Genomic DNA, 16,238 nt, shown 5'->3' on the forward strand with positions numbered 1-16,238 from the left:
GGAAGGAGCTTTTCTACTAATGTCTAACCCTTACTGCGGGGTCTAATAGAGGGTATTCCAAAGGTCATTCCCTAAGCCTGGTCCTGCACCTCCCAGGGGTACAGCCCAGAAAGCCTTGATAACTCCCTCGAGAATAAAAATAAAAACAGCAGATGAGGCTTATGAACCTGAAGGAATAGTCAAAGGGCTTGGAGACGAATGGTTAGCACGCCTACCTCAGAGGGTAGATGGGAGAAGAGCAGCAAGTAACAGTGCCCAGTCGAGTGGCAGTGTGCAGATGAGCGTAGCAGCAGTCTAGAGCCCAAGGTTGGCTGAATTGGTGACCATGGACATACCCACTGAACTTCCACATGGCAAATAAGTATCATCAACAGGGTAGAAACTTGGCTTGGCAAACTACTGCTATATGAAAATGAACAGGTTCCCAGACCCCAGAAGAATTTTTCAGAGCAGACCCTTAGAAGGACTTGGGTACTGGAAAATTTGCAGGTAACCCAAGTTCTTGAGACACTTGAAAGGGGGCAGAGCCTGAGTATTGGGTTTATTTATAGAGCAATCTTGGCCTATCTCATTTCAACAGGCTACTATCTCCCAGCTGTCTAACTGTGTCACTATTCAATATTGTTTCTCTCTCCTCCTCCATCAACTTCCTCCACCAGATTCCTAACTCAAAATTTTGTTGACTCAAAGAGACCATTTAAACTAGGTGGGAAGACAACGCATGCCAGTGTTTAAGGCAAATGAGTGAAAGATAATCTTAACCATTCTAGGTGTGTCATAATTTTAAAAGATTCATTCAAATGGGTCTCCAGATAGCATGGTAGGGAGACAGCTCTGGAAGATTGAGGAAAATATTTGCTCATCTTGTACAAGAAGGGGTAGGAATTGAGTTGGTCTGGCCAAATTTGAATTTAAATGAGCCTGACTTAGAGTTTAAGCACTTTAGGATGATTATGCTCTACAATGCTACAGGCAGGTTTATTCATTAGTGAAGATCCCAGATGAGACTCCTACCAAGACTTTCACTCTATGATATATCACTTTCAATATGGACTGCAAATTTACCTTATGCTAGAAAAAGTGTTTTTTTTTTAACAGTAGCACCAAATGACAGGATAATTTTAGACTCTGAGGATGAGGGGATATTTGTTCAATTGCAATAGTGAGTGGTATTTTCATTGTGTTGTTCCACGGGGGCTCTACATATCTTGGAAAAAAAAGTGATCTCATTTCTTTTTACAGAATCTCAATGAGATAAGAACTTTAGTACCTGATAGATTGACATAGCAAAAGCCTTCCTCCTGTCACCTTTTCCTGCTGTTCTTTGAGGTAGCAGGGAACTCCAATATATCAGCTGCTTTATGAAGAAGCATGGTCAAAGCATGGTTTCAGAAAATGTAGGAAAAAGAAGCTTTGTAGACTCCATGATAAAGATTCATAAATAGACACAGAAGAGACTGAGACAGGTCTTTGAAGCTGCTATTTATGGTTATTATCTAAAGATGCCGACAATCTCTTTCCCATCTTTATACTCTTAGAGAAAACTGACCCTTTTCCTTTTCACAGATTTAGACCCCACACCCTTGCTCAGTGGAAGGGGAAGAGGGTTGTGATTCCAGACTTCTGATTAGAAATAGAGCTAGTCAGACATGGGTGAGCATAGGACCCAGCTGAGTCTTGGGATCCTGTGCCAGGATTGGGATTGGGACATACAAAAACTAGAAAGTGAACAGGAGTTGAAATTTTCCCTCACTCTTCCTCTACTTACCTTTCTGGGGCAAAGGGATTTCCCTCTCTAAGAAGCTCAAAACTGGTTTAAAAAGACAGCCTTGAAGGGAAACAGACTAAATTATCTATCAACAGGAAACTCATTAAATCCATGCCATGTCATGGATTATTACATGGCAGTATGAAAGACTAAGGAAACTTTCCACATATTGATCATTCTAAAATGCATTGCATAGTATATAAGATAGGAGGCATAATACACCACCATTTGTATAAGAAAAGAAATATATGTTTAGACCACTTGCATTGAATATACTTATATGGTGTCTTAAGGCTGCCATTATTTTTATTTTCTGTTTCTCATTTCTCTGTTTTCCCTTCCTTGTCTTCCTATGGGTTGTTTAGGATTTAATTTTGACTTATTTGTACTATTTTGAAGTATTAGTTTTTATAGCTCTGTGAATTGAGTATTTGTGTATGTGTGTGTGTGTGTGTGTGTGTGTGTGTGTGTGAGAGAGAGAGAGAGAGAGAGAGAGAGAGAGAGAGAGAGGGAGAGAGAGAAGCTTATCATAGTCTATTGGATCAATGTTTTTCACATTTGTACTTCCATTTAGGTCCCTTTATCTTTCTACTTCTAAATATTATTCTCTTGAGTATTAGGTGGTATGATAATTTTGCACCAATCATCATGTATACTTAAGAAAACTCATGAAAAGGATAGTCTTTTGTATTTACCCATATTTCTGCGTTGTTCTTTCTTACTAATAATGTAAGCTTATCATTTCCTTTCTTTCGAAGAATTTTAGTAAGCCATTCTGTTCTGTTTGTGACAAATTCAGATTTCCTTTACCTGAGAATTTATTTATCCTTGATTCCCACAATATAGTTTCCCCAGACACTAAAATTGTACTTGACAGTTCTTTTCTTTAAGCAAAAAAAAAAAAAAAAAAAAAAATCGCCAGTGTCCTCTGTTCCTTCAGATAAAAAATATGCTGTGATTCAAGTTGGTGTTACCCAATAGGTAACATGTTGTTTCTCTCTGGATGCTTCTCAGATTTTTTTTTCTTTGTTTTGAGTTTTCAGAAACTTAAATTATATTGGATTTGAAATGGATTTCTTTGGGTTTATCCTATTAGAATTCACTCAACTTCTTGAATCTGCAAGTTTATATCATTTGTCAAATTGTGGAAATTGTCAGCCACCAATTCTTTGAGTATTCTTTCAGTTCCATTCTGTTTCTCCTCTCCATTGAGGAAGTCAATTTTATAAATAAATAAATAAAAAGTTTATTTAGCATAAGGTAAATTTGCAGTCCACATTAAAAGTGCCAGTTCCTGAGACTGTCTCCCATTTATTTTCTCTCTGTTGTTCCAACTGGGTAAATTTTATTGGTCTTTCCTCAACCTCACTGATTCTGTCCTCTGTCATCTCCGTTCTACCATTAAGCTCATCCAGTTAGAGTTATTATTTATGCTATTTCTTATATCTATAAATCCAGTTGGATCTTTTAAAAAATAACTTCTATTTGTTTAGCAAAATTTCCTATATTTTTACTTATTTTAAGATAATTTGCAATTGCTTATTGAATCTTTGTTATGATGATTGACTTGAAATACTTGTTAGACAATTCCATTATCTGACTCATGTCAGCATGGCAGTCAGATGATTGTTTTTCTCATTTGAGTTGTGATTTTCTTGGTTCTTTAGAATATGGGTAATTTTGATTGCATCTGGATATTTTATATTATTTACGAGACTCTGGGTTCTATTTAAATTGATTATTTTAACAGGTAGTCACCCTGGTTGAGTTGAGTATATAGGACCTAGCCTACTTTTGTGGGTGGTTCCAAGGACAACCTAATTTTCAGAGCCTTTAGGTCCCACTGTGGTCTCTATTGTCTGTCTCCTGCCTCTGAGGCTGCCACAGCCCTTGTTGATAGTAGTTGAGGAGCCCAAAGGAATTTCACCTAGTTGGGTGCTTTAAGGTGAAGGGAGACCCAGCCTGCAGAGGCAAAAAGCACTTCCTGGGCTAGATTCCTGTTGCAATGGGTTCCCCCTTTCTAATGTTCTCTGTCAAGTGGGGTCTCTATGTGGGACTCTTAGGCTGGTGAGAAAGAAAAGTACTCTTCCTGGTCCATTATTGTTAGGGGGACCGTCAGGTGGCATTTCTTGCTGTATCTGCAAGGATTGTCTGGTGGTTTGGGCAGGACTGAATCCCTTCTGTTGCTAGATTGGATGTTGGGAAAAAGTGGACCTGGGTTACCTCCTGATGGGTGAGGATGGAGGAATCATAAGATGCTTTGCTGCTGTGTTCTCCCTTTGCTCCTGAGGTCCCTAACCAATCTGCCTCCCTCTTTCTGCCTTTCAGACTTCCCTTTTGATTGTTTATTGTGTTATTTTCAAAGACTTTAGTTATGCTTAGCAGGGAAGGACAAGTCTACGCAGTCTTGCCTAGACTGGAAATTCTCCATTTATGCTCCTATGAGCATAAGATCTCTAAGGGTCCACAAGGAAGTGATAATACTCTCCCCACCACCACCCCCAGGAAGTGACCTAGGGGATAAGAGGTAAATGGGAGACCTTTTTTTGTGTGTACCTATATGTACGTTCTCATTTTAATCAAGTGAATATATTACCTATTCAAAAATAAAAATAAAATGTAAAAGAAGCAGCCTCCTAACTCAACATTGTTTTCAAGAGGACAACTAAAAATTATATCAGAGGGCATGCAGCACATGGATTCAACAGTTGGTAACTGTATTAAATTTCATTGACTTTTAATTTCACTATGCTGTCGCTACTTTGATCCAGGATCTCTGAATATAAGAATAATATTCTCAGTGGATTTGCTGCTTGCTCATACATTTTGAATAACTTGCAGAATACAAATGTGTAATTTGGATAGAAGTAGATGCTTTCAGCAGCATACTAGTACCCTAATCAGCTGAAAAAATAATATTTGTATGACATTAAAACAAAATTAATAGGAAGACACTGGTTACATGAAAATACTTCTTTGTGTTGTAATTATTAAACTTGTAAACAAGTCAGCATAATTAATGCCTTAATTAGGATATGACCTGAAATTTTAGCTTCCAAAATTAATAAAGGCAATTAAAAGGCACATTTGTAAAGTAAAATGAGTTTTAAGAATTACAAGGTAGTTGGACAAAACTTTTTTATCCTCATTTGGGGGATATTTTTGTAGATATTGAACCTACAATGCAATTGCTCTGATACCCATCCATAAGCCCTAGCACAATAGCACAGCCTGAATCCTTAAGAGTCAAATTTAGTGACCTTCAGACAAGAATGTGCCCCAATAGGGGCTGAGCCATTCCCAGAACTCTCCTTCTAGATAGCTCTAGGGAAAAATGAAACAGCAAAGAAACTTTTCTCTGGATCAGAAGACTGATATTTACTTCAATCAGACTCTACCACTTTCACAAAACTATTTAGGTACAAATATAGTTTTCACTGCTATCATTTATTCTTTAATACAAGCTTCTTGAAGGCATTTCAGGTTGCATAGTTCACCATGTGGTGAAGCACAATACAAGGCCAAAGAATTTTCCATTAGTAGATAACAAAGGAAAATTTAATAAATATTGGTGGGCTGGTGATTTGAAAAAAGAAAAACCTTATTTAATAAGGACTCCTACCTTATTCCTTATGCCAAAATAAACTCCAGATGGATCAAAACTGTAGTGTAAGAGCAAAATCATAAATGTACTAGAATAAAATAGGAATAAATATTGTAATTGAGAGAGGCTTTTTAACCATGACAGGAAAAACAAAAACCATAAAGGAAATGACTAACAAATTTGACTATTCAAAAATATTTAAAATTCCATAACATTAAAAAATCTAATTTTAAAATTTTAAAAAATTAAAATTTAAATTTTAAAATTAAAAATCCAATTTAAGACCAAATCAAAAAGTAACTTCCTATAAAGGTCTACTTTATTTCCAAATAAAGAAATAATTGGAAACATGCATCATGATTGGTGCAAAAGGATATAAAATAAATTAAAATAACTTACAGCTTCAATAATAGCTCATAAAATGATTATATGAACTGGAGAATAACTATAGGCTGCAGGAGAAGAGGGTGAAGGAAAGAAAGAGGAACTGTGGGGCTGAAATAGGGCAAATTATATTCCGTGCATGTATGATCATGTCAAAATGAACCCCATTATTATGTATAACTGTACTGCACTAATACAACTTTAACAATCATAATATGTAGTGACTTCATGATATTTTCACTGAAGGACCTATAAAAAGATAGTTGGAAAATATAGATGAATTCAATTTAACTTTTAAGCATCCTATCCTATCTCGACAGAAAAAAAGACAAATAAAAAATATTAATAATTATTATTTCTATGATAGTATTATGAATAAATGTCACCATTTTCATTTTTGGTAATTTGCAAATTATTTACAATAAGCAAATTGATTTTATACTCATTTTTTTTATTCCTTGGAGCTTTAAATAAAAGGATATTTCTATTTTCCTAAAAGTAGCTAACACAGAATTAGATTAAATATGAAAAATCAAAACTGAGGTCTTGAATAGTATAGCTTATAATATAGCAATTTTAACAAACTCCCTTTTATTAAAAAAGAAAGAAAGCCCTCCACCAGATTCAGCAATGCTATATCACATGGGTTAATTGCAGCTATTGGTTGTAGTTGGTCCTCCTCTTTCTCTCTCTTTCTCTCAGATGTAGGATGAGAATTCTGGCTGCCCTTTCCTAAGGCCTGGTATCACCAGATAATTCTTCCTTGAAATCATTGTCATGCCTGTCTATTCCTGTCTATGTTGCAGAGCAGGCATCATGGGGTCCAAAATTCAGATTATCTGGTCTTGGCAAAAAGCTTATGTCTTTGCTAGTCACAAAATTGCTATCACTAGTGGCACAGGAAATGTCACCATTGAACCTCCTCTGTACCTGTAGGTTTTCTTAATTTCTTCATTTGATGCTCCCTTAGGCAAACCAAGAATTTCATATAGAGCTTCTCCAGTTGTCGACAAAGTCCGCTGTCTTTGGTTAGGTATGTTACATGCCATATTCTCAAGCTGCAAAACCAGAGGGAAAAAATAGTCATGAAGGTCATGCACACTGGATTTCTCTCTCTGAAAGGGAAGACAGTTCATTCTTAACCTTTTGGGAAATGACAATCTGAAGTATGTTTGTGTGCTACCTGCAAAAGGAGGGGAGAAAAGTGTTAAGAGAGCCAAAAAAAAAAAAAAAAAAAAAAAAGTCAGGTGTCAAAGGATACAGACAGCCACACAAATAAAATACAGCTTTGTCTACATGGTTATATAGAAGCAAAATGTTATGTTACCTAAACTTCTAGCTAATTTAGTAGTGTTGAGAATCAGTCTTCACAGATTTTGCAGATGTAGGAATTTTGTTTTGCTTTGTTTGGGTAGAATTTTCATAACTTCTTTTCTCTCTCTCTCTCTCTCTCTCTCTCTCTCTCTCTCTCTCTCTCTCTTTTTGCTATATTTTCCAAACTTAACCAGGAATGGAAAGAATCTTTCTTTTTATTCCAACTTGATTGGTCTAGCCATTGATCAAGAGTTTGAAAAATAAAAACAAAACTTTTTAAGTACCAGGAAGAAATTCCTGGCCTCCTCTAGGACCTATGTTAAAAATTCTCTGCAGCTGGAGCTGTGGAATCCCAGAGGTCTACACCACTACCCTACAACACTCCTTGGTTCTGTACCTGAGCTGACTCCTTTTCCTTTGGTCTATCCAGAAAGGGTTGGGCTACCAATTCCCAAGGAGTCATTTGCCTGTGCATCATGGCTCTGGGGGACTCAGGAAGCAAGCAGATCTGGTCAGGGGGATTTGGCATTTCTGTATTCTCTACATGGGGCTCAGGGTATGGCTCAGTGGTAGACTGCTTACCTAGCATGTGCAAGGCCCTGGCTTCAACTCCCATCACCAAAAACAAAAATACAGAATGTATTCGTCACAAGTTAAATTCTCTGAGCATTAATATCTTCACCTGTAATAATGTAAAGATGTTAAAGTTCCCCACATAACAATATCTTAAGGGTATATAAATAGTGCATGTAATGTATCCAGGACATAGCAATCTCATGGAAATTTACTTTCATTAAAGGCAATACATAGTGCACTGTAGTCAACCCTCTAGGGTAGAAGATTGGCCTTGCCATTTTTTGCTCCATGTGCTTCCTCATCTGTAAATTGGAGATGAAAATGTACCGTAAACTCATGGAGTGTTGCAACAATTAAATGAATTAATATATATGTGTACACAACAGTGTATGTATCAGCCGTAAGCATAAAAGTTAAAGGGTACAAACAACTCAGTGTTCATCCCCACAAGTGAACAAATGAACAAAATGTCATGTATTCATAGAAAGGAATAATTATTGAGACGTGAAAATAAAGTGGAACTCTAACACATACTACAACATAAACAAGCCTTGAAAATATTATTCTAAATGAAGGAAGTCAGTCACAAAATGATAAATATCGTTTCATTCCATTCATCTGAGGTACCCAGAACAGGCAAATTCATAGAGACAAACAGTAGAATAGAAGACGCTAGGGACTGGGAAGAGTGGGAAATGGGAAGTTGTTGCTTACTAAGTGTAGGGCTTCTGTTTGGAATGATGAAAATTTCTGGAAATAATTGGTGGTGATGGTTAGATAATAAGGGGAATGTACTCAATGTCATTGAATTACACACTTAAAATGGTTATCAGGGTAAATTTTGTTATGTATATTTGTTATGATTTGGATGTGAGGTGTCCCCAAAAACTCATGTGTGAGACAATGCAAGAAGGTTTAGAGGAGAAATGATTGGGTATGAGAGCCATAAGCCAATCAGCAAAGTAATAATCAACCGATGGGATTAATTGAGTGGTGATTGAAGTCAGGTGGGGTGTGGCTGGAGGAGGTAGGGCATTGGGGTCATGGCTTGGGGGTATATATTCATATTTGGCAAGTGGAGATCTAACTCTTTCTGCTTTCTCATCACAAGTGAGTTGCTTCCCTCTGCCACACTCTTCTGCCATGATGTTCAACCTCACCTTGAGCCCCGAGGAATGGAGTCTGCTGTCTATGGATTCGGACCTCTGAAACTCTGAGCCTCTAAATAAACTTTTCCTCCTCCACAATTGTTCTGTTCAAATCTCTTAGTCACAACAGGAAAAAAAATCTGACTAAAGTAATATTTTATCATAAGAGCAAAACTGAAACAACTACAAACGAAAACTACCGAAGACTGCAAGCTCTTCTGACCCAAGTTCTTTGAAAATCATTGTCCATCTCTTGGCTTTGGGCCTTGTGCAGCAACTGCTATAAGAGAGAATGAATATATAAGAGAATGAATGAATCAATATACCAGGGCTAAGGAGATGGTGTCAAGGCTTTGGAGATGCTCATGGGCAACACAAGGAATCCCTGGTTGACAATGGTGCATCAGAAGAGCTGAGCATGCACATCCCAATGGTGGATAAGCACAGTTAGAGCAAACCTCCCAGCCCTGCTCCCACTAGGTTATAAACATCAACAGGGGCAAGGGTACAGGCCACAGGATGTCACCTGGTGAGCCAGGTGGTCTTAGAGTCCTTAGAAATCCCCAAATGGTATAACAAGGGCTGGTGGTCCTAAGGAATTCAATTAAAGAGAACAATATCCAGAATTTCAGAATGTGTTTGTGAGCCTTCAGATTCCTTCAAGTTTAAGAAAAGGAAGGCACTTGTGAAGGGAGTCAGGCACCAGGCAAAACCTCTGCAGCCCTGAAGGCTCTGAGGACAGAACTAGCCTGCCATGGCTGCAACTGTGCAAGGTCAAGGGCTTGCCATGTGACATGGCACCTTGTCCACTCCCATAAAAGTCACGAAACCTTGGTTCACATAAGGGCAGAGGAGAAGGAACCCTGATTCTACCCACCATGCTATAAAAACAAACAGACACACACACTGACTGGCAGCCACTCGGTAAATGGCTGCACTTATTTCACCTCTGCTCTGCCTGACTTTTCTCACACTTTCTCATCTGAATCTTCCTGGGGAGTAAGCAGTTCAAATTGGGTCTATGTCATCCTAACCCCATAGCTCAGCCCTATCTTGGAACTATAGCCTTGTTCACTCACTATTCACACCTGAAGGAAAAATTTCCTGAGTAACTGATACCTTTATACTTCCTTCCCAGTCACCTCTCCTCTGCCCTCCCGCCCCCCCACACACACACTCAAGATACTAATAATTTTCTGCCCCACATATCCACCTAATGTTTCCTAGTAAGGCAGGTAGCCAACAGGTTTCTCTACAAGTCATACCACATGTCATGAATTAATAGGATTTGGAATATAAGGGCTTCTGTGTGGCCCTTATATTGTGGTGGACAAGCACAGGACCACAGTCAGCCTGCTAGCTCCTTTGCTGGATAGCACAATCCCCAAAGTCACTGATTGGCCATAGTAAGAGCATACTAACAAATCCCACTTCTGGGCTTAAGTACAAAGAAAATGAAATCAGTATGTCAAAGAAATATCTGCACTCTCACGTTCATTACAGCACTGTAATCCACAACATGATGGTATAGAATCAACCTAAGTGTCTATCAATAGATGATTGGAATAAGAAGATGTGCTTTATAAATACACAATGGGTTTATTCAGGTTTTGTTTATTTTATTTTATTTTATTTTTGTACTGGAGATTGAACTCCGGGGTGCTTAACCACTGAGCCACATCCCCAACCCTTTAAATATTTTATGTAGAGACAGGATCTTGCCAAGTTGCTTAGAGTCCTGCTAAGTTGCTGAGGTTGGCTTTGAACTTGTGATCCTCCTGCTCCAGCCTCCTGAGCTGCTGGGATTACAGCATGCGCTTCACACCAGGCTCCATTCAGTTTTACAAAAGAAATAATCTTGTCATTTGAAAGAGCATGAATGAGCCTTAGAGGACGTTATACTAAATAAAATAAACCAGACACAGAATAACAATCACCATGTGATTTTATTTACACGTGGGATCAAAAAAGTTTATACTCAGAATCAGAGTAGAATAATAGTTATGCTGGAGTGGAGGTGGGGGATCAGAGAGATGTTGGACAGAGGATATAAAATTTTAGTTAGACCGGAAGGATAAGTTTAAGAAATCTATTGTACAATATGGTGACTAGAGTTGATAATCATGTATTATAGTCTTAAAATTTGCTAAGAGCAGATTTTAAGTGAAAGAGAACTTCACAGAAAAGATGAAGTCTGAACTTCTAATAATACTATGATTTGTCTCTGTAGAACCTGGTGTATCTTTTTCTATTTTGGTTCTTAAGTCCAGGTACAACTTTGGACCCATATGGACTTGGACCCAGTGAGTTTTTTGTTCATTTATTTGCATAAACCACGATGAAAGAGGACTTCTGGGTTTGGAGTCTGAAAGAGGAGGGAGAATCCAGCTGAGAGAGAGGATGAGAGGAGTCTAGACTAGACAATGGCCACTGGCCCCTGTCCTGGCCAAGAACACGCTTTTAAGCTCCTCTGGGGAGAGAGGCTTTCATGTTAAAGAGAAGTTTTCATGTTAAAGGATAAAGGGAACAAAGGTTTGGAACTTTGAACCCTCATCACAGGGAAAGTCGGCACCCAGGCAGGTTCGGGCCAGCATTTTCCCACCCAGGAAGCAGAGGCAGAGCATATGACAGTCAGGAGACCCTGCTGCTCCTCCCCCAGGGCCTGCTAAGAAGGGATAGTCTCAGATGGCCCACAGTCACTTCTGGAAACGTTTGCAACACTCCTGGGGATGCTCAGAAATGTCTGGGATCATTGGAAGCTTCGGAATCCCAATGTAAGAAAGACTTAGTACCCACAAGGAGCAGAAAGAGTGAGGGTAGGAGGAAGTGAGGGGCTTAAAGTTGGATAGGTTAAGAAAATCACTAAGAAAATAACCATCTATATGTGTATGTCAAAATACACTCTACTGTCATGTATATCTAAAAGGAACAAATAGATTTTTTTTAATGATTCAAATAAAAAAAAATGGGGACTGATACTCATAGAGATGATGGGGGTGAAGGGTGGACACCCAAGCCCCTCTTTGCAAGTCTCCCTTAGCCTTGGCACATCTTCAGGGGAATTTTGCAGGGAGTAGAGTGCTGTGGTTGCACAGGTGAGATCTATCAGCAGAATAGCATGAAAAGCAATGAGGCCTCATTTATCCACATAGCTCATGGGCTTGGGAACAGTGGTGTCATCACGCCCAGCAAAAAGTTATTACCCAGTCACACGTGTCCCTCTTCATGACCGTACTCTGAGGTCCTTAAGGACTACCTTACTCTGAGTTCCTTAAGGACTATAAATCTATTTTTGTATTGATCTTCATAATCCCAGTGGCAGATGGTCTTAACATTAGTATACTACACGAAAAGGAAGGTAAACAGGGAACTAGCACTTACTGAGCACAGGTCTGTGTCATATCACTTAATCCTGATATCAACACTTGAGGGCATCAGGAAGGGACCCCCCCTCCCCCAGGAGTTCAGAGAAACAGATTGCTTTCTGAAAGTTCAACAGGGAAGTCAGTGGATAATGGATCACAGAAAAGCTATCTTACAGTCATTCTAAAAGAGATAAACGTCTCACAGGCCTGCACAATGGCTGGAAGCTGATAACTGCCTAAATGTAGAGTTAGCAGATTTTTCTTGTGTTGTTATTCCAAAGAGTGATTAGATGGGGACAGGAAGAGAAAAGCAAATGTAGAGGCAAATGCTGGCGGGGCCATTGAGGCACAACTGAGGGGAAGAGCCCAAGGATTCAGGTCCCAGTTGAGTCTTAACCGTTCCAATGATGATTTACCTTTCCCTGAGGTCTGCCCTGGCCCTTTTCCTTATAAGACTGATAAATTAATACCCAGATTTTATGCATCATCCTGGAACACAGTTAGAGGGAGTCTGGCCTTCAGCAAGGCCTGCTCTCTGGGTCTGCTCAAGTCAGCTGAGGCCCAAAGAGTCTTACTGTTTCAATCACAATAAGTTCATGATATGTTGATTACTCCCACCTTATGCAGGATTTTGTTTGTTTGTTTGTTTGTTTGTTTCAGTGCTAGGAATCAAACCCAGGGCCTTATGCATGCCAGGCAAGCATTCTATCACTGAGCCACATTCCCAGTTCTATGAAGGCTCTTAGAATAAAACTACCTGGTAGCCCCCAAGAGGTAACAGGGATTTGCCCCTATGTATTGCTCTCCTATTTTATAACTGAGGAAATTGAGTCCAACTGAAGAAAAAAAATCATTTGCTCAGATTAACACAGGGAACTCTTGAATTCAGATCTGCCTAATTCTAAAGCCTAAATTCTTGCTAGTGTGCCATACTGAATGATACTCAATATTTGAAGATGATTTACAATTCACTCATCATTTCCCACAGCCAGTAATTTCCTTTGATCCTCACAAGAAAGCTGAATGGTGATGTCGCTAAACCAAAGCAGCCTTGCACTGTTTCTCTCTCCAGGTCAAAGGGGGCCCCCTGTTGCTGTGTCTAGGGTGATGGGGGCACATGAAGGTCCAATGGGATCTCAGGGCTACAGTGCAAGTTTCCTCCCTCAGTGAGGCCACTGAACTTATATGTAGACAAAGAGAGTTCCCAAAGGAGAGTTAAGAAAGAGGATAGTTAAGAATGCATGGGTTACACAAAAATTTTGAAACTTCTGCTAAGAGTACAATTTTTAAGTCACATAGGATTGAAGATTTCCCGGCCACTGGGTCAAATCTGCCTGAAGCATCTCTAAGGAGCCTTGTGACAACTCTCAGGACTATGAAAACCACATTGCCCATAGCCCTGAAGGCCTTCTAGTCTATGCTAAACTTGTTCCTGTTACGAAAATAACACACTCTTCCTTCTCTATTCCAAAACTTCTAATTTTTAATTATTTTCCCCTTTTGACTAGGGAGTGATGGGAAGAGATGTATATTAGATTTGGCATTAGGTATCCCTTTTACTAGGTTCACCAATATCTGTGAGCAAAATTATTTGCTCAGATTAACACAGGGGACCTCTTGAATTCAGATCTGTGAGCAGAACTGTCGGCCATTAGCATTCATAGTCTTCAAGAAGACACTGAGATTCCTAGAGAGTAGAATTGCTTTCCAATTGTGATTAAGGCAGCCCCCCCCCACTCCCCCACCCCGAGCCTGGAAAAGTTCTCTGGAATCATGATGAGCACCAGCATATAGCTGCTTACCATTTGAAAGTCTGTCTCCTTCAAAATTATCCCAAGTATGGAACAAGGGAGATAGTCTCAGTTGGGGGCAACACCTAAGCCTTTCTAGAGCATCATCCTGGAAGCATCCTGGAGCTCATGCTTCCCTACCCTAGGCCCATGTTTCTACACACTCTTCCCAATGGGGGGAAAAGGCAGATTCTACATCTCAGCTTCACAAAACGGTAGGGTAACAAGCTATTTCTCTGGTTTATATATATTTTTCAAATCATCACTTCACTTAAAAATCTAATTACACGCTGGGTGTGGTGGCACAGGCCCGAAATCCCAGTGGCTTGGGAGGCTGTGGCAGGAGGATCACAAGTTCAAGGCCAGCCTCAGCAATTTAGTGAGGCCCTAAGCAACTTAGTGAGACCCTGTCTCAAAATTAAAAATACTAAGGGCTGAAGATGTGGCTCAGTGGTTGAACACCCCTGGATTCAATCCTTCATAACTCTCCTCAATTCCAATCACATTATAATTTATTCCTGCTAAGTGAAATCCAGTAGCTGTTGGTTGCTTTGTGGTGTGAATTGATCAATACTAACAATGGGTGGTATGGAGCACTTACTGTATTTATTGTCTACTCTGCCCTATTCCCCAAAGGTTTCTTTTTAGACAGATAATATCTCTTAATTAAGGTTCTTTCAAAAAGTCCATTTGCATTATATTGAAACTGAAGAAAATAACACACTCTTCACTCAATAGTTGGCTGACTGTATAGACTGCAACAGAAAGGAAGACTGCAAAGCTGCTTTGTGCATCAAGTAGCAACGACATACTTTTTCTGTCTCCTTGTTGAGCTAGAAGTCAGACTTCTCATATATTATTGATTTACATGACATTTGGCTTCAGATTCAATAGAATAATATGTTCAAATGCTTAAAGTATGAAAACAAAGATCTTACGCCTCAGATGCTCACTACAGAGTAGTAGTCAAAACATCTTGTAAAAATGCTTCCCAAATAAGCTTATATAAATCATGAAACCATAACATTATTTAATTCCTTGTAGAAAATACCCTTGATTCATTCTATTTCTATAGTCTTTGGAATTCTAATATTCTTATGTAAAATTCAAGTCTTTATTATTTATTCATGGTCTTTCATCTACAAGCCATCCAATGGGGAAAATGTTGTCATGCAAAGTCATTAAGTAATTTAATTTTAATCATCCAGTACATGATACTTTGTCTTCTGAGCTTAGATTACTCTTTAGCTGAATTATAATGCCAGTAATATCACAATTTCTTAAAGCATTAGCCACTATATAGTCACTACTGAGCTCTATGCTGCTCCCCTGTTTCTATGCAATTTTATGTTGAAATAAAAATTTCCCTTCAAAGCAAAAGAAGTTTCACCTATGTCTGTTATGTGAATTTTGAAAAATGGAAAAAAAAATCAAGCTATGCTTTTCTTGCTAGGGTCCCTTAATATTAGAGAACATGAATGTAGGCAGGGGCTATTAACTCATTAAACACAGCAAACACACTTCCAACTGTTGTCACTGGGGACACCAACATGCGTTACCATTTCATTGTTACTTCTCCAATTCCTTTATAGAAATCTGTTTAGTGAAGCAAAATTCCCATAATCCAGATAATTTGTCTTAAAGCCAAACACATCCAACAGGTAACCCTGTGTTAAAAGTAATCACTCTCCCTAACATGATTACGTATATGCAATTTGGAAAAAAAAAAAATTAGCTCTAGTATGTTTATAAACAGTCCTGAAGATGAGGCAATTTGGAATTGTTACAAATAACCCACTGTACCTGTTCCTATGACTCCAATTCAGTTCTCCAACAGGAACAACTTGCTGTTTTCAACTAGTCTGAAAATAGGCGTGCAGAGAAATAAAAGAAGGCATCCATGAAAAGAGCTGTTCCATACCTGTTCTACTGTTCAGAGCAAACAGCTGCTCCTTTCCATCATTCCCATGCAGGAGTCCAGTAGGTCAGTGGAGTCAGGTTACTTTTCGGCAGCTACTCTATCAGCCAATTGGTTATCCCTCTGGAAACCATAACAAAGAGAGAATAAAACATGCATGATGGTACAGTTTGGTATTACAAGGCATCCAGAGATACCAAAATATATACTACACCCACTCTTCATTCTTTGTCAGCCAGTGCCTGACTCCTTAAAAGGACTTTCCATTAGGAAAACAAGCTAATCTCTTGACCTATAGAGTTAGGTCTTTGAAATTTTCTTTACTTATTTATTCATTGATTTATTCGGTTTTGATCTAAGGCCAGGACTAG

General features: G+C 38.8%; 1 protein-coding gene across 2 annotated transcripts in view; it reads right to left on the reverse strand.

Moving 5' to 3' along the window:
* Positions 1-15,904, reverse strand: part of Dnajc5b (DnaJ heat shock protein family (Hsp40) member C5 beta) — a 48,034-nt gene extending 32,130 nt beyond the window's left edge. Inside the window, exons 1-2 of one of the 2 annotated variants that reach the window (XM_076836281.1) lie at positions 15,871-15,904; positions 6,687-6,814 (exon numbers count right to left, since the gene is read on the reverse strand). In XM_076836281.1, coding sequence (XP_076692396.1) covers positions 6,687-6,805 — 119 coding nt within the window. In that variant the 5' untranslated portion in view covers positions 6,806-6,814; positions 15,871-15,904. The other variant, XM_076836280.1, reaches the window with a different exon arrangement.
* Between the last annotated feature and the right edge of the window lie 334 nt (positions 15,905-16,238).

This window comes from Callospermophilus lateralis, chromosome 16, assembly GCF_048772815.1.
Source record: "Callospermophilus lateralis isolate mCalLat2 chromosome 16, mCalLat2.hap1, whole genome shotgun sequence".
In the NCBI taxonomy this organism is placed as follows: Eukaryota; Metazoa; Chordata; class Mammalia; order Rodentia; family Sciuridae; genus Callospermophilus; species Callospermophilus lateralis.